Source organism: Vipera ursinii (assembly GCF_947247035.1).
Source record: "Vipera ursinii genome assembly, chromosome: 1".
Classification (NCBI taxonomy): Eukaryota; Metazoa; Chordata; class Lepidosauria; order Squamata; family Viperidae; genus Vipera; species Vipera ursinii.
Genome location: NC_139512.1, coordinates 303205092 through 303233059, shown reverse-complemented (window position 1 = coordinate 303233059; position 27968 = coordinate 303205092). Strand labels below are relative to the sequence as shown.

The 27968-nt window shown below is 40.8% G+C and overlaps 1 protein-coding gene across 1 annotated transcript in view; it reads left to right on the top strand.

Annotated features, from left to right (window-relative positions):
• Nucleotides 1-1122: 1122 nt before the first annotated feature.
• GALNT14 (polypeptide N-acetylgalactosaminyltransferase 14) overlaps nucleotides 1123-27968 on the top strand; it is a gene marked incomplete at its 3' end in the record, with an annotated part of 328816 nt that continues 301970 nt past the window's right edge. The window contains exon 1 of the mRNA XM_083376377.1: nucleotides 1123-2091. Within this exon, the coding sequence (XP_083232503.1) occupies nucleotides 1963-2091 (129 nt within the window). The 5' untranslated portion in view covers nucleotides 1123-1962. The remainder of the gene's footprint in view (nucleotides 2092-27968) is intronic.

The window sequence follows — 27968 nt, the reverse complement described above, 5'->3', positions numbered from 1 at the left end:
GTTGGAGCATCCTAAAGCCATCTGCCTCAGCGTGAATGTTAAGTGGCAACCGTGCGAACTTTAGTTTAGATTACAGAACTAGAAGTTTTGTTCATCTTGCTATACACCAACCAGGATTTTAGATTTCCAATTATTGAACAATAAGAGCAGCAACGCAACCCCTCCTCCCCCAAATACTGTTGCTGAAATTACAAGGCTAGTAATAAAAAGGGTAACTGGGATGAGAACTTTTGTGCAAAAGGGTGTGTGAGCCCCATTTGATTTTGGTGTTCAAATAACATTTCTGGCTTAAAAATCTTTTAATTCTGAATAAATGACTTTTGAGCAAAGACAAGATGCCACAAGCCTGGAGTCTGCCAGCCCTAGCCAAGAAGAATTATTTCTCAAGATGTGCCTCTGCAAGGCAGCCTCGCTTCTTGTGCTTCTTCCTTTTGCTTCAGGGACCACCGGGAGAAGGTTACGCAAAGATGTACTCCAGATACGGGCAGCAACTCGCAATACAGGGTACCGCATAGACCTGTCCACACCTCCCCCAAAGGGGAATCAAGCAGGAGAATTTTTTTCCCCCTTCAACCTCTCACGAAGGGAGGCCTGTGAATATTACTACTGCCTGCCACGGAGTAAAGCGGGAGAATTATTTTTATATTAGATTGTCCTGCCTACCCGTTGGTGTAATAACTGGCAAAGGATAGAGGAGGGCGGAAGGAGGAACCGCCAAAATTGCGCAACTTGAGGCTATTATTTCCCTCGCGAGCTTAATCTTGAAATAACTTTAGCCGACTCGCAGCGAGAGGATGGTTGACCGGGGGGGGGGGGGTTTCGAGGTAACCTGACACAAACGCGCAGGGCACCGCGCTATTCGCACCGAGCCGCTCTTCGTCCCGATCCTCTGAAGCAGGGCAAAGGAAATCCCAACGGCAGTCCGAATGGCAGTCAGCAACCGTAGGATCGCGAATTGTTGCCCCATCAGTTTTCCTCTTTCCTCCTGCGGGCCGAGCCGGGTCGGGCGTTTCTCACCGAACTCGCTCCAAAGTTGCCGCGTTTGCCCCCCCCCCCTCAGCCCATCTCAACTCAGCCACCCGAGTCCATCGGCCCCGGAGCAAAGCCGGCCTTCTGGAGCTTACCCTCTCGCTCGCCGCAAATCCCCGCCGGAGCCTCCTTCGGCTCGGGCTATCTCATCCTCGCGGGGAGCTGCCAGCACGACGCAGCGGCGGCGACGGCTGAAGCAAGCGAAGCGGAGGGCAGGAGGCGGCTGGCGAGGCAGCCCTTCCCGGCGGGCGAGCTTGACCCGGGTAGGGAATAAAGAGGCAAAGCGAAGCGCGCCACCCGCGCCTGCCTCTCCGTTCGCCCCGGGAAGCGTGCGGTCGGTAGGGAAGCCTGGGGCGACTCTTCCCTGGGCAGGAGGAAGCGCGGCGGACCGATCCGCGGGCGGGATTTCATCCGAAATCGGTGCCAGCAGAGGCGGGGATAGAAGCGCTCCAGCTTTGGACAGCGGTGGCTTGAGCCACGAGGGATCCCTTCCCGCGGCGCCCGGGAAGCCGGCAAGCAGCAGGCAGAGCCGCCGGTGGACTGCTCTGCTCCGATCCCGCGGCAGGAAGAGCCATCCGCTCCGTTTCCCCACCCCCGGCGCCTCCCCCTCCAGCTACCTCCTCCCTGGCCCGCCAGCCCCACGCAGGGAGGACGGCCCGGGACCGCCAGCTCCGCTTGTACTCCCCTTCTGATCCTCCTCCTCCTCCTCCTCCTCCTCCTCTCCCGGGCTGCTCCGGAGGGGGGGTGTTACTTCGCCGTGCCCCCTCGCGGGGCTGGCCTGAACTCATCCCGCCGGCAGCGCTCTAGCCCGCCAAGAGGGGCGGGAAGCGTTGCCCGTCAGCTCCCACCCCGCCCCGCCTCCCCCGCTTTTCCAAAGCCAGCCGGACTTTTCTCTCTCCTTCCGTCGCTTCCCTCCTCTTCTCCAAACTCAAGATGAGGCGGATGAGCCGGCGGCTGGCGTTGTCTCTCCTGGGGATCTTGTGGATCGCCGCTCTCCTCCTCTTCCTCGGGGCCCGGAGGAAGTTGGAAGCGGCGGGAGCCGAAGGGCGGCAGACGCCAAAGGTACGTGAAGGGGCCCGCCCCGCCCCGCCTGGCCTCGCCTCCTCGTGGGATCTTGGCGGGGAAGAGGGGGGGGCGAGGGGAGAACGGGACTGGGGAATGCCGGTGCGAGGACAACGGAGCTTTCCCGCTGGCCAGGAACGCGCCAGCGACTTCGGATCGAAGCGGCTAAGTTGGTTCGGGTACAACAAAATCAGCCCTCTCGAATCCCACGTGGTGACCAGACACCTGCTCGTCTTCTGCCCGGGCGGAGCTTCGGTTCCCGCTTGGCGGCTGCGGTTGCTGGGCGGAGGGAGCCTCCTCGCTCAGATTCCCGTTAAAAAGAAAGCGGGCTTCCCCGCCAAGTTTTTTTTTTTTGGTCGTTGTTGCGTTGCAGGCCAAGTGGGAGAAAGGAGAGCGAGGGGGAGAGAGAGAGAGAGAGAGAGAGCGCTTGCCGTTGAAAAATTGCCTCGGGTGACTTGATCGGGAGCTGCCTTCGAAAGGCAGCCAGCCGCCTTTATTTACGGAGCGTTGCTTTCCCGAGGTGAACCGAACCCATAATTCACGCGATCAACACAAGTTTCTGGTTTCACTAGTAAATCATTTGGACGGGATGGTGGCTGAGTTTATGCAACACCCCGGGCTAAAACGGTCTTGGCTCGGTTGTGAGCAGAGATCTCGGGGAAAGTGTTACTGGTTTGTCTGTTGCATATATAGGTGTAGAGTGTGGTATTATAAATCTACACACACACACACACACACACACACACTGTGCGTGCGTGCGTGTGAGTACAATGTTACGCTTTAAAGAAACAAAAACATAAAGCATTGTGCCTAAAAGCAAGTCCTTGTATCTTCTGATTCCTCCACACCCCTCCCCCACTTAGCTGTCAGTATTTTGGCCTGATCAAAGATCGAAGCCAATGAAGGAATGCATAGGTGCCCTGTGATTCTGGATCCTAAGTGATGCTTCTGGCACCCTTAAAAGACGATTGTGGAGCAGTTTGATGCCAAAAAGCATCATTCAGGAATTAATATGTTTGGTCCTTTAAGCACAGCACTGGCTTGAAATAGATAGGGATGGAGATTGCATTTTTCCCCCTTCCCTTCAGTTTTAAGGGTATTTTCTCAAGAAGACGCTAAAGCCTTTTAAATCTGAAATGAGTTCACTTCTTAACTATGCTATAGCTAGACAGAAAGCAAGAGGCAGTTTTAAATCAAATGTGCATTTAACTAAGAGGGATTCTATATTCAAGTTGCAGAAATGGGAACTGCGGAAAAACAAATTTCAGTGTCATTTGTGAAAATGGCCTTAATGCCTTTTTAAAATGTTCTTGTTTAATAGGATATTCAGCTTTTGTGAATGGTTAAAGAGTCTTTAAACTAGAATTGTTTAGTGTTGTTCTTGGGCACGAAGTGCACTTCCTAGGTCTATAATTTGAAGATTAAATCCTGCAAAGTATATGCATTTGGTTCTGCTGTACAATGTTCAGAACACACACACACACACACACTCCATAGTTTTATCTTGTAAAAGTTTAACTTCTGATTTACTTTCCAAATAGCAATATTCACTCAAAAATCACAATATTCTTATGGTTTTACCACATGGCAGGACTTATATTATTTTAAGAATGTTTTGCAGTGTAACCTTGTTCATTCCACTTTGTACATTCCCTGTTCACACTTTTCTGAAACAAAGCCACACTAAACCGAATGCAACTTTTTTACAGATAAGCAAACCTAAGATTTCGCTGTCTCATCATACTTTTTACAAATTCTTTAAAGAATTGTATTTCAGCGTGTCAGTTCCAGGTTTTTTGCTACCTTGGTGTAAATCTTATTTAATGAAGTTAAATGGATCCTGGTCCAGATTGGATTAGATGGATTTTGTATTAGAGACATTCCTAAATTTTTATCTATTTGGTACAATTTGGTATATTTCTAGTAAAATAACAGAAACCATTCCATATTTCTGTAAATAGCAGTATTCACCAAGATTCTTCCAACTTGTTATCTGTACATGGAATCATTTCTCCAGCAACTGAGTAATTATGTAGTCCTGGACTTATGACCACAACTGAACCAGAATTTTTATTGATAGGGAAGGTCATTGTTAAGTGATTTGGGTCCAATTTTATGATCCTTTTTTGCCATGGTTAAGCGAATCACTGCAGTTGTTAATCATTAAGCAAATCCACCTTCCCCATTGAGTTTGCATGTCATAAGTCAGTTGGGAAGGTTGCAAAGGGCGATCACATGATCCCCAGATATTGCAACCTTTGTAAATAGATGCCAGTTGCCAAATTTTGATCACATGATGTGGGATTGCTGCAGCAGTTGGGAATGCAACAAATATTGCAAGTCATTTTTTTCAGTGCTAATGGTCACTGATTAAATGGTTGTAAATTGAGACTACTGTATACCCAAACTGAAACTGAAACTTAATAAAGCATGTGGATTAGCCCAGGTCAAGTATACCATCTGCATATAGCAGAGAGTAGATAGCTTGTCTCCACAATGTATGGTTTGAAAATGAAGGACTTGTTATCACTCATCAAACATCATTTGTAGATACTGTGTATTCCTGGAAATGTGTTCATACTGTGGGTGGGGGTCACTCTGTACATTGTGGCAAGAACCCATTTGTTATTGTTGATCAGGACTGGCAGAATGTGTAAGAAAACAGAATTATGGTTAGAAGAGTGACTGAAAAGAATGGCTTTATTTAGAATATAATCTTCAGTGATTTGGGGCACATTCATATATGAAGGCAGATGTTGTATAATACAAATGCATTTGTCATCTGAATTGAAATTTTTAACTTTATCAGTTCAAAAGACTGTTTTTCCTTGGGGTGTATGTTGTCTGCTAGAGGTTACATTAGTTCTACAGATTGGTTTGGTTCCAAACTTAATGATTGTTCAGATTTAATGATTTTGGTGAATGCTGCAACCTCGTATTAACTCAGAGTCCAATTTATTTTTAATAGGTGATAATGAAAACTGTGACTAACTGTGTTTCTGTGCAGGTCTAAAAATACAATAATTAAACCAGTGGGCAGTGTCTCAATCAAGTTTTCCACTCATGTCACTGGCTGGGAATGTCCTGGGCAAGAAAAAGAAGCAGTTTCTTTCATTCTTTTTTTTAACTACAGCTTTCCTAGCTCTAGCTGTGCTGGACTGAGGAATAAGTAAGCTTTTTTTTTAAAAAAATATTTTAATACAGTAGAACCTTACTGAAATATGCCATTTTTTTAAATAAATAGGGTAGAAAGGAGTTGATTTAAAAATCTTGAAATGTGAAAGAAATGCAGGTTTTTTTTTGATCTAGGCCTAGAGAGGTGTGTATCCTGGTCATGAATCTATCATGGTTTGTAATGATAAAGTTGCCACCCTTTTTTAAAGTTTTGTGACAGTCTGTTCATCTCTAACATGTATAAACAAGGAGAAGAACTCTTTTCTATGCTGAGAATAGCTGTGCCTAACTGACTTTGGATGGTACTGTTGAATGAGAAATTTTGTTTGCTTTTTTAAAAATACATGAACAGAGGTCACAAACATCTCCATTCGTAAGAAGGAACATGGATTTCAAAAACTTTTGGCTATGGAATGATCAGAAATTTTTCCTATCATTAGCGATAAGCAGCGTTCATTTTCACCATCGTGGCTGAGAATGATTGGAATTGCAGTATGGTGCATCTAGAACAATGTTTCTCAACCTTGACGACTTTAAGATGTGTGGACCTCAACACCCAGAATTTGCCAGCCACAATGGGGAATAGCTAGGGAATCCTGGGAGTTCAACCCCACAAATCCTAAAATGGCCAAGGCTGAGAAACGCAGATCTAGAGTGTTCTCTCTAGAGTGTTCTAACACAGCCATATTTTGCTTCTGATCACCTAAAACAGAGGTCCCAAACCTTTGGGCACCAGGGACTGGTTATGTGGAGAGAGATTTTTCCGCGGACTAAAGGGGTGTGTGCATCCCGTGGATGGGGCTTTGCTTGTTTATGTGGCCCAGTTGCTGGCATGCCACAGCCCAGTACTGGTCCACGAACTGGAGGTTGGGGACCCTTGCCCTAAAGAGGTTTCTAGATCCTTCTTCTCTTCTCTTCTCTTCTCTTCTCTTCTCTTCTCTTCTCTTCTCTTCTCTTCTCTTCTCTTCTCTTCTCTTCTCTTTTCTCTTCTCTTCCTTTCCCTTCCCTTCCCTTCCCTTCCCTAGCTACTATATTCCAAGTTGTTTAAATTCAACTTAAAAAAAAAGAAATTGTGATAGCCACAATTGTGAAAAAGAAAACCCTTCAGATTTATAATTTGAGAGCTGCTCTTCCTTCTCCTCTTTCGTGGAGCACAGTGAGCAGCAGACATTCACAAGAATGCATGATGTGATGCTTTTCCCCATGGGAACAGAATCAGCACTTCAGTCTGAAGACTAACAGTAACTTAGCTGGCAATCACACCATCAGCTGTGGGGTTGAATTAGGCAATATCAGCTTGTCTATGGTCAGAAAAGTGCAAAGCTTGTCAGAAGAAAGAACTTGCTGATAAAGCTTCGAAGTGTTTCTCAGTTTGAAAGGGTTGGGTGTTTTTTTTAAGTAACTGCTTGAAAGAGGCTTGATACTTACCTTTTATAAAACAATATGCTTGGGAGAGAAAGGCTGTGCTTCTTGCATTGGAGTCTACGATACAGTGCAGTGCTCCCACCCAAGCACAGTTCTGAATTTCTCCCATGTATTATATAAATGATTTGGCCATCTCTTTTGGCATGAAACAAAGGAGCAGATCATTGGAAATTTTATCATGAAAACTAAGTATTGGAGGTCAGATTGAAACCAGGTTTAAGAAACCTGATACTTAAATAAAGAAATATAATATGTGCAAGTCCCATAAAGTTGTATGGCATTTCAGGACTCCTCAGTTTGATTTGTATTCGTTTTTACATTTTATTTAAGTACTGGTTAGTACATCCATTTATGACTTTGATTCCTCCCATCCAAAAATATCCAGTTTTTAAATATTTGCTCTTTCTCTAATGTATACATTTTTTCCTATGCTTTACAATATTAATTTTTGTTCAGTGGGTTCTTAATGCATACTTTTTTGTGTATAGTTGCACATGTACAGTTTGCTTGACAATTTGGGAAGTACAAGTTCTGTGAATTTTTGAAAATGGCCAAGAACAGTTTTTTGAATCTGTTCGTAGAGAAACCTCCTAGACATCCCCACCTGTCATAAAGGTTAGCATTCAGACAGTCACTTTTTAACAACATGGAGATAATCACAGGTGCCCCTAGCCTGCTTTGAGGCTGACCATGCTTTTATACTCTTTTAATGGATGCTTGCACGAATGACTTATGTAGGTTATGTTCAAATTTCTGTCTCTTGAAACTTCTCCTTTAAGGAAGTTTCACATTAAAATTATTTCAAATTATATTAGATGCATATAGATTTATTCACTTATTTATATCCCGTCTTTATTTTTATATTGTAAATAACTCAAGGTGGTGGACATACCTCCCTTCTCCTATTTTCCCCATGACAGAACAACTCTGTGGAGTGGGTTGGATGCAGAGAAAGAAGTTCAAGATGAATCTACAGAAAGAGCAATTCAATAGACTATATAGCATTCAACTTCCATATTATTCTCCGCTTGAATAGGGAAAACTGCCTTAGACTAGATCAGGGATCTTCAAACTTGGCCCTTTTATGACTAGATCATCCTTCTCTAATTTAATATACTCCAGATGTGTTTTACTTCAAATCCCATGATGCTATGCTAGCTGCAGAATCATGGGAGATGGAGTTAAACAAGTTGGGAGGAGACCAATATTGTCTATAATGACCAGCTGCATCTTTTCAGGTGTTAGGACATTAATACTGTATTTAGTTTCCAATTCCACCTGCTCTCTCATCGTGTTATTTAGAAATGCAAAACAGGAAGAGAACTGAACTATTTCTCTCCAGCTTTGCAGCTGTGTGTGTTTGGTGGAGATGACGGGAATCTGGCCAAATGCAAAAGAATGTAGGACTCTCATGCCTGCTCATTATTTGAGTAGCAAAGGAAATTTTAGGTACCACAGCTTTTTATATTCCTCACAGTAAGGAATGTCTTTCTGTGGTTGTTGTAATTCAACAAACTTCATTCAGTATTTTACCATTTTTGCCTCAACTGTAAGATTCTGGGCAATTCACAATACAAAGAAGACAACAAGCAGAAGCATAATGTAACACTTCCCATTGATCAGATTGGACAGGCAGAATCATATATACTGGTGCCATGCAACACAGAGCATTTTAAGTAATTCCAGATTTTTGAATTACCAGGAGTGCAGAAACTTCAGGTTAGGGGTGATTCTATAATAATGTATTTTAAGAATTGTCTTTGAAGGCAGCTTAATATAGAAAATATTGCAATCGTATGGTGATCGGGATGAAAGTCACTTTGATCCCTTTGGCTGAAAACAGAACCTGTGAAAGAATTTTGAATGGTGTCTGGATGGCAGGAAAGAAGTGAAAAAGGGATCTTTGCAAAAGAGGAATATTTTTTTTTGCATCCCCTCTGTGTACCTTTGTGTCATATGGTATGCATTTATTTGGTCATTCTGGGGGAAAAACGTGATTGATTTCTATGGTGGAAAGCTAAAAAGCCACCAAAATACCTTTCTCTTTCAAAACCTCCTAAAACAGTTAGAGTGAGGCCAGATTGCTTGGAGATGGGAAATGAAATGTCCCCAAGCTCTGAAGATACATAACGTGTTAAAAACAATATAGTAGAATAACATAGAATAACAGGGTTTGAAGAGATCTTGAAAGTCTTCTAATTAAACCCCCTGTTTGAGCTGGAGACCTTATACCATTCCGGACAAAAGGTTGTCCAACCTCTTTTTGAAAGATTCCAGTGAAGGAGCACCCACAGCTTCTGGAGGCAAGCCATTCCACTAATTAATTTTCTCACTGTCAGGAAATGTTTCTTTAATTCTAGGTTGGAATTCCTTTAATAATTTTCCATCTATTACTTTTTGTCCTGCCCTCAGGTGTTTTGGAAAAAAGGTTGACCCCCCCTACTCTGTGACAGCCTTTCAAGTGTTGGAAGAGTGCTATCACGTCATCCCCAATCTTTCTCTTTATTAGACTAGACATACCTAATTCCCACAACTGTTCATACACCTTAGCCTCCAGATCCCTTATCATCTTTTTTGCTCTTTTCTATACTCTTTTTAAGGTCTTAGCACCGTTTTTGTATGATCCTGGACACTATGTGATGTTGCCAGTGCAGTATAAAGTGGTACCACCACTTCACGTAATCTTGATACTACCTCTCTGTTGATGCAGCCTAGGAATGCATTGGCTTTTTTGGGAGGTGCCGCACAGTGCTGGCTCATACTTAAGTGGTTGTCCACTAGGACTATTAGATCCAACTCTCAGTTATTGAGTCAAACACCACCTATTCTATACCTGTGCATTTGGTTTTTCCTGCTTCTATCCTCTCAACTAAATCATTTATGAAACTATTGAAGAGTATTGTGTCTAAGACAGAACCCTGAGGTAGCCCCCAGCATGCTTCCCTCCATTTAGTTGTAGTTCCATTGAGAATTACATATTGAGTACAGTTGGTCATCCAGTTGTGAATCTATCTGCTGGTGATGGTAGTAATTTTCATGTAATTTCAAATATGCCAAGTCAAGCCAGACACAATTTGTTGGTCTCTGTAGGATAGTTGAAAATTCTTCTGTCCCTTGAGAATGTAGAAGCTTTACTTGATGTACACTTATCCATAAACACAATATAAGTAAAGTGATGTAAAATACAGTATAACTATAGAACAATATCAGCAGCATAACAATGTAATAATCAATGTAAAACTTCTTTTAATAGCATAATGCTGTTATGCAAAGAAATATTCTTCTTCTTGGTGGGGGAAAGCATATTAAGAGCTTTTTTTTTAAGCTCAGAAGATAGATGAACTCCAAATGAAGTTTAGACGAGAGTCCATTTCAAAAAGTAGGAATTAGACCTAATTGCTATGTATAATGTTATGTTCTCCCTCAACAAATAAACCGTATTTGGGCATAGTGTCATTCACACAGTAGGCTGTCAATTCTTTGTTCCATTCAACATGTTGAAGCAGAAACACCCTCTGGTGTCCTTGCTGCTTCCACACACACTGGTGAGGTTGCCTAGATGAGTAATGAAATGTTCGCAAGAAAACAACCAAGCTTGAAGTGCATGAAGGACTTGACAGTTCAACCCAGGGCTAAAAATATTCTCTTCTGTTGGAGAAACAACCTGATTTCATTTTAGCATAGCTGGCATGTTGTGTGGACTTGTAACATGTGTTTCTAAAGATACTGAAAACAAGAGTTTTATTGCAACATTTCCTTCCTCACTTAACAATAACTCCCGGTAAATAAGCATCTACTAGAAATACACTCTAAAATTGCAGAATAAAATATATTGGAGGGATCATGGCACACTGCATTCTTTTTCAGACGAACCTTCCCTTTCCTTTAGCACTTGCTGAAGATGTGATTCTTTTCAAAATACATTGAACTGTCAAAGATTTCATTTTCCCTGTTCTCCTCCTTCTTACTGAACCCATTACAGACCTGGTTCAGCACTCAGTCAAATCAACAATCTCTTCTTCCAAGAGATAGGAGATCAAGCCTTGCACTTCTAGATACACAAGCTATGTTACCGTCAGTCTGCTTGCTTAAAATAGCTTCTCTTTCATTTACCCTGAAAATTCCAGCAAAACAGTTCCATTCCCCATATATATATATATATATATATATATATATATATATATATATATATATATATATATATATATATATATATATTTCTTTTTAAGTACACTAGGTGCTTGACTTTGGATACTTGTAACAATTAATCTGAACTATGTGCTATGTAGGCAAAACCATGATTTAATGCGTCAGGGGACCTTGGATATGAGTTGTTTTTTCATAAGCAGTTGCTCGGAGAAGGTCCACATTTTCTTACAGGCTGGTTAAACATTCTGGTATAAAGTTAACATGTGTAAATAAATTCTTTTTTTTTTATTGAAAAGTTTTAAAAATACAGTTTTCCTTTAAAAAACCCCCTTCCCCCCCCTCCCCCCCTCCCTCCTCCCCCCCACCTCCCCCCAACCCCCCTCCCCCCCCGGACTTCCCAGAGCTAAATACAAGGTATATATATATAAAAAAGCAATCATAAACAACCATATACTAACAACTATAAATTCTAAAATCCATCACTCTCTAACTTATATAGGATCAAACAAAACTTAGCATTATTAAATATATATAGAAGACAAAATAAAAAAAGAAAAAAGAAAACGAAAGAAGACTTATTCAAATGCTAGATAAAACTTCTTGACCCTATACTTATTCTGGATAAACTCAATCCATTTTCTCCATTCCATAATATAATGTTCTTGCGAGTAATCTTTCAAATAGGCCGAAATCTTCGCCATCTCTGCCAAGTCGGAAACCTTTAAAATCCACTCTTGTATTGTCGGCAGTTCCTCTTTCTTCCAATATTGACCTATCAAAAGTCTTGCTGCCGTAACTAAATTCAACATCAACTTAGAGTCCACAACTGTAGCGTCAACAATTATTCCCAACAAAAAAAATTGCGGACAAAACTTTATCCTCCGTTTAAAAATCTTCTGCATATTCCACCAGACTTTTATCCAAAAAGCCTTGACCTTTTTACATGTCCACCATATGTGAAAATATGTTGCCTCTTCATCACCACACCTCCAACATTTAGGCTGATAATTCGGATACATACTTGCAAGCTTTTTAGGATCTAGATGCCATCTATAAAACATTTTGTAAAAGTTCTCTCTTAGACTTTGAGCTTGAGTGAATTTTACATTCCTCACCCAGATCTTTTCCCACGTGTCCATTGTAATAACTTCCTGAATGTTTTGGGCCCATTTTATCATACAATCCTTAACAAGCTCTGTTTCTGAATCGATCTCTATCAATGCAAGATATATCCGTTTAATATGTGCTGGTCCTTGATTTCTAATTTGCTTTATCAAATTTTCATCAGTCGTTGCAAATCCATTTTTTTGGTCTTCTTTCCACCTGGCCTGTAACTGAATATATTGAAACCAAGTCTGAACAACCTTCTCTTCTCGCAAGAAAAACATGTGTAAATAAATTCTTGTTAAGATTCAGTGGTTCACTTAAGTTTGGAAATCTGTTATGCTCCACATGTTCCTGCATTCTAAACTCCATTTATTTTAGCAAGAATATCAGGGCATTTGGGAGCTGCAGCTCAAGAACATCTGGAAGGGGACAAGTTCTAATTCATTTTGTTAATCTATAGTTAACTGAATTTGGAAGCAGTGGAAGAGAAACGTAAACCTGAGATTCATCCATGCCAAATATAGGTTTGTGTTTTTCAGTCGTACCATTTCAGTTCAACCTTGTTGCAAGATTGCAGTTCTAATTTTATTAGATGTGTTAAGAATCTGCAGAAAATAAGGAAAGACCTAGTTCTAATGGTTGGGGGCTATAGTTGGTGAAGTGATGACTTTGGTATCCCTCCTTTCTAAACAAGCGGACAGTCTCTTAGGACAGTGAGAACCAGTTATTGTTAGTTATGTGAAAGCTATGGTTTTCGGTTTAATATATGGTGTGAACCTGGTTTGTGCCAAAAATTGTTATTAAACAAACTGTGGCTTAGTATGATATAGGAACTCCATTGCTGCTGTTTCAATGGATTTTTAACTCAAACACCATTTATTTGGCTTTGCAGAAACGCCATACCAGCTTGGAAGCTTCAATAGGATTTAAGCATTAGTATGCAATCTCTGCACATTAATAAGCTGCTTCTTGCTCTCACACTACAGACAAAGATAAACACAGAGAAAGCAGCACAAGTTCATGCCACCAATAAACACAACTTTAGAATCAGTTTTGCTGCCTTCTTTGTTATGGTCATAATTTTGAAAATATGATTTTCATCCAGCCACAGCAGCTGAGCTGATTTATATATATATATATAAAAATATCTTCCCATATGAAAGAACTCTTGCTTCCCCCCACCCTTCTCCTGAAGATACCAAATGAACAGATAGGTCTGGCCATCACGAAGATTTACTGATGAAACTGCATCATGCTGACCAATGACCTCCCAGTAGTGTCTTATAGATGTTAAAAAAGCGTGGAGAGAGAACAGAGCCCAAGGAAGTAGGGAACTCTCTTCTTCTTCCAGCATCAACTGAAATTGATCTCAAAGAAAAAAGGAGAACCGCCATAACAAATTCCTTCGCTTCCAAACCTTGAGCTTGGCCAGAAGGATACCATGTTTGATAGTATCATGGGCCACTGAAAGATCAAGGAGGACCAGGATGGATACGCTATCCCCATCCTGAGTCTGCCAGAGAGCATCCACAAGTGTGATCAATGCCATTTCAGGACTATAACTGAACAGAATATATCCATGAAAATATAGCTTAGAAATAATGTCTGGTTTGTTGGTTGTCAAGGAAAAAACTTGACTTACCTGATTTAAAACTGTAATCTGCAAACTTTTTATAAATTATTATCAGTGAACACTGGTTTTCCTAATAAGACTTTCCATTTGGGTACTTCTTCTAAGCCAGACATGTCAAACACAAGGCCCGGGGGCCGGATCCGGCCCGCAAAGTGGTTTCATGTGGCCCACGAAGCCATCCTGGAAACAGTGAGGGAACGGCCCCCACTGCTTTGGCCCTGGCCCAGAGACCCTCCTTCTGCCAGAGACCCTCAGATCTGTCCCACTCCTGCCCAGGCCCCCATAGGCACCCTTGATGCCAACGATGCAGAGCTGGCCACGCCCACCCAGTAGGCCATACACACTCTAGCCACGCCCACCCAGTAGGCCACGTCCACCCTGGCCAAACCTAACCGGCCCCCTGAGGGCAACCACAATGCTAATGCGGCCCTCAATGAAATTGAGTTTGACACCCCTGTTCTAAGCAATGGATAATAGTTAAAGGAACCCCCCCCTTTTTTTAATTTTAGCCTTAATTCTTAGTGGTTTTCCTATTTGTTAACATCTGTTTCTGATTTTATATTAGATATATCGAGTCTAATCACTTTGTGTTCCATATACCAGAAGTCTGTTTTAATGATGGAAAAACTGTTTTCATAGCTTTCTATGTGAAAGTTTATGTTGATTTAGGAGATCTTGGAATGACAACATAAGCAACAGCTATAGATCTAGATGGTGTTGTTCATCCATCATAACTGATGAAGAACTCAGTACTATTAGTCATATGAAAACTAAATGTACTGTATCCAGAAGTGAGATTCAGCTGGTTTGCACTGGTTCGGCAGAGGGGGTAGCAGGGGCTCCAGTCTGAAGCAAAGCTTGCCCTCTTCCAGTTCCATGGGCTCCGGCTTGGTCATCTTCACCAAAATACTGAGGCCCCCATATAGCCGCCATTGCCCCAGGGTCCCCGCTTCCACCAAAGGAGGGCGAGACCAGAAACAGGAAAAGTGAAGGTAAAAGCCATAGAGATACATTGACTGGCTGTGCAGAGCATCACTCGTGGGAGCGACTGCGCCCATTAGAGGGGCGGACTGTGGCAGCGACTTGGGAAATTATCTTTCACCCAGCCTTGGGAGATAGGTTTTCATGTTATCCCATCTCGCAGTTGCTAGAAAATAGGAAAAAGTAGTTAGGACGCTGAGTTTGTCGATCAGAAGGTCGGCAGTTTGGCGGGTCGAATCCCGAGTGCCGCATAGCAGAGTGAGCGTCTGTTACTTGTCCCAGCTTCTGCCAACCTAGCAGTTCAAAAGCACGTAAAAATGCAAGTAGAAAAATAGGGACCGCTACGGTGGGAAGGTAACAGCGTTCCGTGCGCCTTTGGCGTCTAGTCATGCCGGCCACATGACCACGGAGACGTCCTCGGACAAGCGCTGGCTCTTCGGCTTTGAAACGGAGATGAGCACCGGCCCCTAGAGTCGGAAACGACTAGCACGCATGTGCGGGGGAACCTTTACCTTTTTAGGTTAGGTGAGTGAACCTGATAATTATTAATGTTCTCAATTCACACAATATATTGAACTGTAAACTGAGCAAATAGAATTTCTAGCAGCAGGTTAAGCTACACATTTACATGTCTGGAGAGCAAAGCTGTTATTTTTGCAGTCTTGTGTAAGTATTTACTTAACTTAAGTGCATTACAACAACATAGTCATCGTTTGCAATCACGTGACATCCCCCACCCTCCTCATGTCTAAGGTAGCAACCAGAAAACCAGTTGTTAAATTATTTGAATCTCACCACTGGCTGTATCTGAAGATGGTCAGTCCAATTCAGGCACTGAATGTCCTGGCACATGTTGAGCAGACATATAGACACTGGAGTTGTTGCACTGATGGCTCTAGACTTGCACAACTCATATTTAATCTGTGCTTCTCCAGTCTGCCATATTTTGTAACATTGACAGCCCTGATGAATGAGGCCATATCAGGTAGAGCAATTTTGAGCCAGCGTTTCCTGGGTGGTCATGTCTATTGTCAAGCGACTTCAGGGAGGCTTTTAATGTGTCTCTGTTATGTTTCTTCTGCCCTCCATGCAAATATTTTCCAGCAGACAATCCCCCAAAACGGAGCTGCTCGGGTATGCACTCATACCGCATATAAATGATGTGGCCTGCCTACTGGGTCTGTGCTTTCATTAGCAGTGTGTAGATTGATGATAGACTTACTCTAGAAAGAATTTCAGTATTTGGCACTTTATCTAGCTATCTGATACCTAATATTCTATGAAGACAAGTCATGTGGAAATAGTTAAGCTGTCTTGCATGCCTTTGATACACAATCCACATTTCACAGGCATAAAGAAGGATAGTGAGTACCCATGGCTCTGTAGACTTTTAATTTTATGGCTGCACTAGTTCCTCCATGTTCCTACATATTGGAGCACAATCTATCAAAAGCAGAACTTGCCTTTGCTATTCTGCAATTTATCTCTGTATCAATGGTCATTCCTTGGAAGAGGGTGCTGCCAAGGTAATTGAACTGGTCCGCTGCCATTAGTGTATGTCTTTTTATTGTGATTTGGGGTTCTGTCATGCTCCATGTGGAGAAGGCTGCTGCATCTCTATCTTTTAAATATTGATGGTAAGTTCTAAGTTGTCACAATATGTAGAGAATTTGTCCATACTAGCATGCATCTCTGACTCTGAGTCAGCTTCAGGTCACAGTCAGCAAAAAGTCTCTCAGATCAGTTTTCTTCACTTTGGTAATAGTTTGAAGTCTTCTCAGGTTGAATAGCTTCCCATCCACTCTGCAGCTGAGGTGATTCCAGCATCGTTGTCCTGAAAGGTATCATTCAGCAAATCAGTAAACAACAATGCTATCAGGGTGGGTGTAAACACACAGCTCTGGTTAACACCATTGCTGACTGGGAGTATCTTAGAGGATTCTCCGCCACACAGCACTCTGGCCTTCATGCCATTACAGAAGTGATGAACCATCTCAATGAATTTGGCAGAGCAGCCAAACTTTGACGTGATTCACTACAGGCCTTGTTGATTGACAGTATCAAAAGCTTTTGTGAGATCAACAAAGGTTGTACAGGGCTCGCAGTTCTGCTCCTGACACTTCTCCTGAAGTTATTGTGTGGCAAAAAATAAAATAAAAATGTCAATGCTTAAAATCTATAAGCTACCCTCACCTAGTTCAGCTGGTTTCTTGAAGCTGTTTGCCTGAGGGGTTGGCCACTGTCACAAGCAAACAGCTATAGGGAGCCACAGAAGAAAGCTGAGTGCCAGGTGGGGACTAAAGGTGGGCAAATTGCCCAGAAAGGACATGACATGTTCTTCCTCCCTGACACTCCATCTACCTCAGATCTAGATGGTAACAGGTCTGTAAAAAAATCTCATGATGGACCTGATCCACCCAACCAGGACAGCTTGGGGTAAAAGCAGCAGTTATTTCAGCAAAGCTCAACAAGGACAATAACTTCTTTCTGCAAATAAATGAAATACGGTAAGCAAGCAAACCAAACCAAAACCAAAATAAGTGCAGTTTAAAATCAACAGTGGGTAGTCAATCTGTAGAGACCCAGTCTGTCAGAGGCTTTTTACCACATTACGGTCCCCAAGACAGCAGCTGACAGCAAGCATGTCTCTGCAAAAACAGTATTTATTTTGTCAGAAAACAGGACCAAAGAGAAACATGATGGTAAGCATAGAGGAAAAGGGACTTCATTTAAAGAATAAATGCATGAGGAGTAAATTCTTGATGAATAAAACTTGATGATGCATTTCAGCGTCACAATTTTTACTCCTGATCTTCTGAATTTCAGTCCCATGACATGGGTACATATGTCATACGATTTGCTTGTAATTTCACAGTGCATATTTTATCACACAGTGGTTGCCTATGAGGAAGTGTAAACAAAGAAATAAAGCCTAATCTTGAATAGAGACTCAGCCTCAGAGAAAAATAGCTGTGAAAGGAATTGGACAAGACTTTGAGCTGATCCAAAATGAAAGAAAATTAAGAATTTGATTCCTTACTGCTGTGAGAAATTTGGGCAAGATTGACTCTTCCCTGATTTCTGGAGGAGGTGTCTTATCTTTTTTTCCCCATCAGCTAGTTCTGCTTCTAGGAAAACTAAAAGAGAAAGGTCTTGGATCAACTTTTATCTGGCTATTTTATGCCCATGGTTGGCAGAGTGATATCTGTTCAAGAATGTAGCCAAATGTTCCTCTTGAGTTTACTTATTAGAGAGGAAAGGTGGGATCCTTGATGCTCTCCGACCTTGGTCTTTTCATGTAAGCATTTCATTATCCTACTAGGTAACATCATCACTGCTAGCTAGAAAGGGAAGTTATTAGACAAGTGTATTATAGATACTTGCGTTCGTATATTCTGATCTAATGGGACCTTTGAAGGCTTCTCTGGCTAGGCCTGACATTTATGATGACAAATCTGTTGCTTGTCTGAATTATAGGGAAGAAATCTAATAGAGGAAAAGTAAAATGAATCAGCAAAGATGGATATATTGTGACGTGAATAAGAACTCAGCTTATGTACGCCATCTTTTCCTTTCTGCTCTAGCATCTCCATTATTTGATAAGCCAAGTTCTTACAGCATTTGTATTAGGGAGCTGTAGGCTGTTTTTACTGACATGACTAAAACCCAGAATGAAATGTAATTTTCAATACTGTTAGATGATTTTGATATGCCAAACTTTAGTTCAACAAACTCCAGAAATATGAAGAAAAATGAGAAAATACAGAAACGAAGAAAAGAGAGGAACATATGGGTAGAACCCTCCTGCTTGATACAATAAATTATGGTTTACTGGATTGAGATGGTTCTGTCTGTTTGATCAGAATCTCTGGAAATGAAGCATTTCAGAGACAAATGTTGTTAATGTGTGCCTACTCACTGGACCTTGAGCAATGATCCAGAAATGGTTAAACCCATGGACAAAATTATATGATAAGAGCAAAGCAACCTGAGGCCTCTTGCAGCCCCATGAAGCAGAGCAATGGGATGAGCAAAGAGAGACAGAATTACATGCTACTGTTCTCCTCTGTGCATGGAAAATTTAGTACATGTGGATTGTAGAATGTTTCTAGCCATATCAAAGTTAGAAAATGCTATTTCTTTGCTTTTTCACCCAGGATCATTTCTTACCTTCTCTTAATCTCATCTTCTCACTTTGGGGTCTTTTCTTTAACCTTTATTTTTGTTTTGCCTATTTTGCAATTACCTAATCTGGCATTTTAACTCATTACAGATAGTCCTTGATTTATGACCACAGTTGAACCCAAATAACTGTTGGTAGGTGAGACAATATTTTGCTCCATTTTGCCATAGTTGTTAAGAAGGTTGCAAAAAGGTACCCACGTGACCCTGGAACAGTGTCATAAATGTGAATCAGTCACCAAGTGTCTGAATTTTGATCACATGGTCATAGGGATGCTGAAATGGTTGCAAGTGTGAAATGTTCATAAGTAATTTTTTTCAGAGCTGTTGTAACTTTGAACAATTGTAAGCCGAGGACTACGTGCATGCAGTTTCACTGCCTGCAGGGTCATTCACCTACTTCACTGCACCTGTTTGGTTTCCCCTTTATCTGGCTTCCCAGCCTTTAACTCTGGCTTATCAATTGAAAAGGTTTGTTATCATAAGTTTGTTTGGTGCTGCTGTGCAAGTTCTCTCCCAGGAGCATTAGATGTCTTGCTAAGAGTTTTTATAAGCAATAATCACCCACAGTTTTTATGGAACAAAGGGTGTGTCTTTCTGTGTATCCCACTTGAGGATTGCATCAAATCCTCTTGGTCACAGAACAGGTGAGGCAGTTAGCTGGCAAGAGTTTATCCTGAAATCAAATTAATGATTTGATTAAGGAATAAGAAACAAGCGATTTTGTGAGCAGGATCAGATGAGCTGTTGACAGCATTTTGTTTTGCATTTTATCTGCAAAACATTACAGATTTCCCAACGTTTCTCATCTTCTGCCCATTCCCACTCTTTTATGGGCAGAAAGGCTCCCGGAGGCTAAGGGAGGTTAGTCTCCCCCACCCCCCAAAAAAGGCCTGCATGTCTCCTGGACACCATGAGCTAAAATTTCTTGACACTTCTAATAAGCAATCAGGGACTTTCAGGCCTAAGAGCTTGTTCTGCAATGTGCACATAATGTGGAAAAAAAACAGCAACATTCCCCTGCCCCTACATCATGTTTGTGTCTATTTTTTTATTCAATTTTAAAGTGCAATTTGCATGCCCAGAGAAATGGGAGCAGAACTAATGAAAAGACATATGCCTACAAAGATGCAGTGTCAACAGTTGGACGATGCACAGATGATGCCATGTACTGTGACATCTCATTAGGGTCAGCTTTTGCAAAATAATCTGGGAACCTAACATTATTTAGGTTGTCATAACTGCTGGGTGAATGACACACTTAAGGACAGAATATTCAAGGGAAGTATTACTGTTGTCTTGATTAAAAAAAGAGAGGAAAAAACCCTGTAAAATTATAACTTAATTATGTTAAGGAAATGGCAATATGCTGCATTAATTACTAGTAAATTCCCAGTTTAATTTGTAAGGAGGGCTTGTGGTTGGCTCTGCAGCACAATTTAGCTGACAAATCCCATTCTCCAAGCCTTGGTTGAGACTTTTAACTGGGGGCTGTACATATATGGAAAAGAGAAAATAAGCAGGAGGCAGAGGCCACATACTGTATAGGACTGACCCGTGAGATAGATGGTGTTATTTTAAAACATGACTTTAGATTAGACATCATATAGGACTGAAGGAATTCTGGGAGTTGAAGTCTTCACATCTTAAAGCCGGGGAGTTTGAGAAATGTTGTTTCAGTTCATTGTTAAATAAGGTCAAATTAAGAGCTGCATGTCCTGACCACTTATTTGGGTCTCTTGATTCCTGGGTCAGCTACAGATCCATCTGATGGTGATATTGTCTATTCCACCTTTTCCTAGCTTACCAAGGAGTAGGTTGTGGTCTACCATGTCAAATGCCTTACTGAAATCTAAGTATACCACATCCACTGTGTTTCACTGGTCTACTAGTTTAGTCATTTTATCGAAGAATGAGATGAGATTGATTTGGCATGATCTGATTTTAACAAACCTGTGCTGACTACTAGTTATGACTTTATTTGCTTCTAGATGTTCGCAGATCTGTTTTTTATTATTTACTTATTTATTAAATTTGTTTGTTCTCACCATGAAGTGATGAACTTTTAAGCTAGTTTATTGGTGCTACTACATGTGTTCCCCTGTTTTGCTCTAAAAGCAGGACTATGTGTATGAAAGCAGATCTGATCCTTATTTTTTTTAAAAAAAGAGTGTGTGTGGGCCCTAGGATAAGTAAAATCTATATTATTTTTAGACTTCTGAAAAGCTTTGAACACTTCCTCATTTCTTTCCAGTTATCTTCTGTTATCAAAACCAGATTGAGGACAGATACCTACTTAAAATAAGTAAAAATGTTCTTTCTTAATGTAAAAGACATGTCCTTCCATTCCTGTTGGATAGAAGCACAGATAACCACATATTTAGTTTTGTCCTTAACTACTACATTAGAGGAGAGCCAGACACTGATCTCATTACAGTAAGAAAATTGAAGAGAAAATTAGGTTGCAGAAAGATGTTTAATATGGGAATAGACATTTTCTTTGATTAGACCAGCAAATTCTAGTTGCAATCTGATCTGTCCTGCTTTTAACAGCCTCTCTTTGGCTCCTAGACCCACACTGATTGCTCTCATAGCTGTGCCAGGTCATACTAGCCAACCTTCACAGGGATCTCTCTTGACATTCTCAGCTTTATAGCTGACAGGCTGACAGACATCACTCAGAACAGCTGCCTTTTAAAGTTGTGCACAAATGATGCATCTCTGCTAGATTCCATCCAAGACATTTGACACTGACCAGCAGGATCCCCAACCATAAAGCTGGCATGCTTCAAGTCTCCTATCGTGGATTCCAGGGTGGATTTGATTTAAATCAAGTAGATTTAAATCACGATTTAAATCATGATTTAAAACGTTAGTAAAAAGGCTTGATTTAAATCAGCTTGATTTAAATCATAATTTTAAAAGAGCAACTGTCATCTCTGTCCCGCAGCGGCTCCTCCTCTGACTCATGTTGACTCACCAACAGTCCCATTCACTTTAATGGGATGCCTGGTGATGCAGCAGTGACACAAGAAGGTGAGGGACATGGCGGGCAGCAGGTGAGTGGATGCCCGCTAACAGGCGCTGCCATGATGGATCCGAAATGGCAGCTGCTCTTTAAATATAAGGACTCATTCTTGCTGGTAGTTAGAATTTTTAATATTATTTGCAAACAAGATGAAGGTTTCTTATTTAGAATAATAAGCTGTCAGGTTAGTAAAACAGTGATATCAGAACCGATTTTGGGTTAATAGGTTAATCACACATAGTTGGAAAACTACTAAAATTCTTTTATTTAATTAAAACACTTAGAGCCTGGTACAGATGCATTTCTTTTCAAACAATCATACAGTTTGTAATGTGCATAGATTTGCAAAACAATGGGATAAAGGAATATTCCTGAATTTTGTTTTATAATTTACTGTGAAATTGTGTGAATGCATCAATGCAGTGCATGTTATCTCAGCCTGCGGAGCTTGGATTCATTGAATGAGTTTACCAAAAATTTAAATATTGCAGAATATACAGCCTCATGCTACATAACTAAGCTCCATTTCATGCTGAATAAACTAAATTATTAATGTATCTTAAATAGAAAAACTATATTTAGATATATTTTACTCCAAAAGCATTTTATTAAAATAAATTTGATGAAAATAAAAAAAAAATCTGATTTAAATAAAAAAAACCTGATATATTTTTTTTAAATCATCAATTATTATCCACCCTGATGGATTATTTCTCTTATAGACAATTTATTCAAGGTCTATCTTCAGACTTCTGAATCTGCCCGAGAATTAGAAAAAAAATCTTTTTCATTTTATATTGAAGCACTGTGCCAACTTGCCTAGAATGCTTTGTTTTCAATAGTTTCTTTGGCTGCAAGGCAAAATCATTTGATGTTCCCAGCACTGTACTAGCCAGAGACAGGTTTCAGCTAGGAGGTTTCAAAATGTCTGTATTTCCTGGGAATTTGGGAAGTTATTTGATATGTCTGGATAGTGCTAGGCTAGAAAAGGTATTAAAAAAATCCTCTATTACCTCTTTTGTGTATCAAGTTCCTGCACTAAAATGTGAAAAATCTCTTTCTCGTTTATCATATTAAGGTTATTAGGATAATTGCTATTCTGGTACATTACAAAAAATGTATGTTAATCAACTTTAGCTAAGTAGGTCTAAGTTTGCTCTTAATGTTAAGAAAGACATGCTGAACCTATTAGGATTCCCCATGGTACCTGCCCTGGGTGTGACCTAGCAGCAATTTCCCCTATGTAAATGAGATTTTTCTTTTGATTGGTTAGCGGCTTTTTAGAACCACTGGCTGTGATTCTTGTTCACTGAGGCTTTTGGAGAGATTTTCCAACCAACTAGAAAATAATCCATCCATCCATCCATCCATTCATCCATCCATCCATCCCATTACTGTCTTCTATTCTGCATAACATTACTGTTACAATATCTGCCTCTATTTGCCCAGTGTATATGAACGTCTTGTATACATCATTTTTTAAATCATTTAAAATCATTCTTACTTTGATTCTTCAGTTTCAAATTTTGTGGGGCTGCACCTCAGTTTTCTGTAAGGGCTTCTCCCACCTTCTGACAAATTGCATAGCATTATCTTTGCATCAGATATTATTACCAGAGCAAAAGTTTCTATACTTTAATCTGAGCTTGCTTGATAATTTACATTATTTATTTCAATTACTCTAGTTTTTATAGCAGCCAGTCTTGCAAAGTCATTGAATAATTAAGTGAAAGGTATGGGTTCTGAACATTAATTCTTTAGGAAATTAATTAATTGAGCTGCCTATTCCAATATCAACACGGCTAATGTGTGTTCTGTGCTCATTAAAGTCAGTTGATGCAATGTTTCTAATTTTGTGAAGATACTTCTTTCTTTCCCAGTTGAAACATTTCCCCACAATGCCTGCAGGAATACTAGTTCTCTCAAATGCTAAGAATATTAATGCGGTCCATGAGCATTTCCAAGATCAACCCTTCTATTTGAAGGAGGTGTTCAGTACTGATTGCCTTCTTGTGTAAGGCTAAACAGTGGTTTACGTCAGGATAAAAAGTGTGGGTTGAGGACATCTGTGGCCTTCAGAACCTCCCAAGTGGGTCAGGCAAGGGCACTGGCCCATTCTTTGCATTTCTTTGAAATTGAGTTTTTAAAGGAGAAAATGGGCAGTGTGTGTGTGTGGGAGGGAGGAAACATGTCTTCAGAAATTTTGATTTAAATTGCATATCTTAAAGCTCCTAAGTTCTCCCACTTCGAGCTTGATGCAACATTTGAGCATATAGATATTGCAGATTTATGTTATAAATAAGGGTTAAGTTGTCAGAGAAATTGTGATTTTGATCCAAGTCAAAATGGTAGTTTATGAATCTGACTTGTTTTCATTACTCATAGTTAAAATCGCTGTTACCACTACTTTATATCCTGACTTTATACTGTGATGAGCATGCAAAGTGGCTAACAAAATTGTTTTAAAAAATACATAGCTTAACATTAAAATCAGTGCTAAATCATTGAGTAACTAAAAAAAAACTTACTGGAAGAGACACATTATTATAGATTGTCTAAATGCTGAGAAAAGGGAACAAAAAGCAAACCCTGGACCTTTTCCAGGCAAGATTTAGGCTTGGTTAACGAGATAGCATTGATTGTGCTTTTGGGTGATCTCTGGTGAGCTTGAGATGGGGTTAGTGCATTCATCCTGGCTTTCTTTGATGTATGTTGGTCTTCCATAGGAACAGAAAGCAAGATAAGAAATGATGGAAACTATTCAAGGAGACAAGGAACCTGGAATTAAGGAGAAACTTCCTAACATCAAGGACAGTTAACCAGTGGAACGGTTTGCCTTCGGAATTTGTGGGTGCTTCATCACTGGAGGTTTTTAAGAAAAGACTGGACAGCCACTTGTCTCAAATTGTATAGGGTGTCCTGCTTGAGCAGGGGGTTGGACTAGAAGACCCTCAAGGTCCCTTCCAGCTCTATTCTGATTGATTGATTAATCATGGTATCTTTCTAGGCTGGCTGGGGGGGGGTTGAGAGTGGGAATGCCATGTTATGGAGGTTCTCATCTGTTCTCCAGAGCTAGTTGCAGTTTGTGTTGGTACAGGGAAAGAGGACCTTTCTTTGTGGACTGCTTTGGCGCTCTACTCTCTTGCTATTCCTATTTAACATCTATGTGATGTCACAGGGTGTCATCATCTGTTGGCAAAGATTCAGTACCATTAATATGCTGGTGGTTCCCAGTTGTATGTACATCTCCTTACTGAGCTGATGAATCGATGCTATCAAGGTGCTTTCCCAGTATCTGGAGACTATGAGAGTCTAGATGGAGGAGAACAGGTTTTGGCTTAACTCTGGCAAGGTGGAATTGCTGTGAGTTTTAATGGCTCCCACATGAAAGAATTTGTAGCTTGAAGAGCACTCAGAAGTTGCAGATAACCTAGTGGCAGTGGCATGGATACTTTTTGCCTTTTTTTGTTAGTTGTGAAGTTGTGTCCGACCCATCATGACCGCATGGACAACATTCTTCCAGGCCTTCCTGTCCTCTACCATCTTTTGGAGTCCATTTAAGCTCATGCCTACTGCTTCAGTGACTCCATCCAGCCACCTCATTCTCTGTCGTCCCGTTCTTCTCTTGCCCTCAATCTTTCCCAGCATTAGGCTCTTCTCCAGTGAGTCCTCATTAGGTGGCCCAAGTATTTGAGTTTCAACTTCAGGATCTGGCCTTCTAAAGAGCAGTCAGGGTTGATCTCCTCTAGGACTGACCAGTTTGATCGCCTTGCTGTCCAAGGGACTTGCAGGAGTCTTCTCCAGCACCATAGTTCAAAGGCCTCAATTCTTTGGCACTAAGCCTTTCTTATGGTCCGCCTTTCACAGCCATACATTGCAACTGGGAAGACCATAGCCTTGACTATACGCACTTTTGTTGGCAGGGTGATGTCTTTGCTTTTTAGTGTGCTGTCTAGATTTGCCATAGCTTTCCTCCCCAGGAGCGAGTGTCTTTTAATTTCTTGACTGCAGTCCCCATCTGCAGTGATCTTGGAGCCCAGGAAAATAAAATCTGTCACTACCTCCATTTCTTCCCCATCTATTTGCCAGGAATTGAGAGGGCCGGATGCCATGATCTTGGTTTTCTTAATGTTAAGTTTCAAGCCAACTTTTGCACTCCCCTTCTTCACCCACAACAAGAGGCTCTTTAGTTCCTCTTCACTTTCTGCCATTATAGTGGTATCATCTGCATATCTTAGGTTGTTGATAACATTTTTTGTTACCTCTATGTAAACTGCACTGGCTCCTGCTAGGCTTCTGGGTGCAATTCAAGGGGCTGATCATCATCTATAAAATCCTCCGTGGCATAGGGCCAGGGTACTTGTGGAACTCCCTTTCTCCCATCAGATCTGGTGGAGAGGGCATGGTTTAGTTCTTTTTTACTGAAAACTGTCAACTTGTTGAGCACCAGAGTCATGGCTTCTCAGTGGTTGCACATGCTCTGTGGAAAAGCATGATCCCCATCTCAGTGCCTCCCCATACTCAGACATTTGGATGGCCTTAATTGTATTAACCTTTTTCAAGGCATTAACAATCTGGACCATGGGATCTTTCCTGACCAGGAATTTGGGTCAGGGTTGAGAAGAACTCTGCTTAATAGTTAACTAATTATCCATGGGCACCTGTGAAGTTATTTTTTTGGGGGGGGATTGTTTATTTTTAATTTTTGTAAGCTGTCTGGAGTTACTTGCATGTGGTGGGTGGCTATATAAATAAAAATACATAAGTAAAGCATATGCAATCATCAGAGACCTTCTCCTGAGGTTTGAAAAATGGCCTTAAATAACAGGAGCAACTTCAAAAGAGCTTCTCTTGCAGATTTTAATGGCTGAACAGATTTGTAACAGGAAAACTGGTCATTTAGATACTAAACTGTTCAGGACTTTTTAAAAGTCAATACCAAAATTATAAATTGTGCCTGGTAAGCACTTAGCAACCAGTGTAGATATAGTATTGGCTACACCAGCTCTGTGTATCTTGGCTTGCAGATTAGCAAATGTATTTTGTGTTAGCTGTAACTTCAAATTGCTTTTCAAATTATAGCCCCACATAGAGCACATAGAAGATCTGACCAAGTCATAGATATCTGCAATCAAATTTGACCATAAGCTGGCAGTATTTTAAACATACAGTAAGTATGCAAAAACATCCTTCTCATTGCAACCACTGCCTGTTACTTTAGTGACAGCTTCAAGTCAAGTATCATTTCTAAAATGGAAACTTGCAAAATTCTGGAAAACCCTGAGCATGGGAGCTATCCATTTTCAGGTCCCTCCAATTTCACCTCAATTTAAAAATAACTAGGATGTGGTTTCTCCATGACAATGGACTTCTCCACATTTAGATCATGATCAAGATATTCACAGGGAGGGAAACGAAGCGGGGGCAGGAGAGAAAACATCGCATTGTGATATTGCAGCAGAAATCCCATTCTTTACATTTGTCTGTGCAATGTAGTATGAATTGCTTGGGCATCACTATGATTATGGAACAGATGCCTATGGACCATTAGTTCTTTCCAAACAAAGTACCACTTCCAAAATGCATAGTGAGGTCTGCATGAAGCCCAATAGTAGTTAGGACAGATCAAGGTGGAGAATATGAAATCTATAACTACTCCTAATTCAGCAGTCTTAATTTGGACATTAAAATCCTCCAGAACTAGGTGTATCCAACAAGGGTAATCCAACACTAGAGAATGTTGGACTAATCATAAAATACAGGGCGGAACTTTGCTTCTTCTCATAGTAAAGATGTGAGGGAATGGGAACGTACTTCACAAGGTTGTTGTGGGGAAAAACAGGAGGATGAAGGAGTATTGTGTATGTTTACCACCTTGAGTTACCTATAAAGTAATAAAAATGGGATAAAAATCAAATATATAAATAAAAATACAACACCATTTTTCATGGTGGATTATGAAACCAAACTACAGATAAGGAACCTAGTGTCTCCAGATATTTTGAATGACAATGCACACATTCCCCGAGTATTGCCTCATGTTAGTTTGTATCTTTATGATTTGAAGTTGCAAACATCTGGAGAGGACCAGTTTTCTTTCCTTGTATTCACTGGGATTCATATCCTGGTTAGGTTACCTAGTAAAGAGATCTGTTGAGTTGGACACTGTATTCTTAGTCTGTGTCCATGAGATAAAAA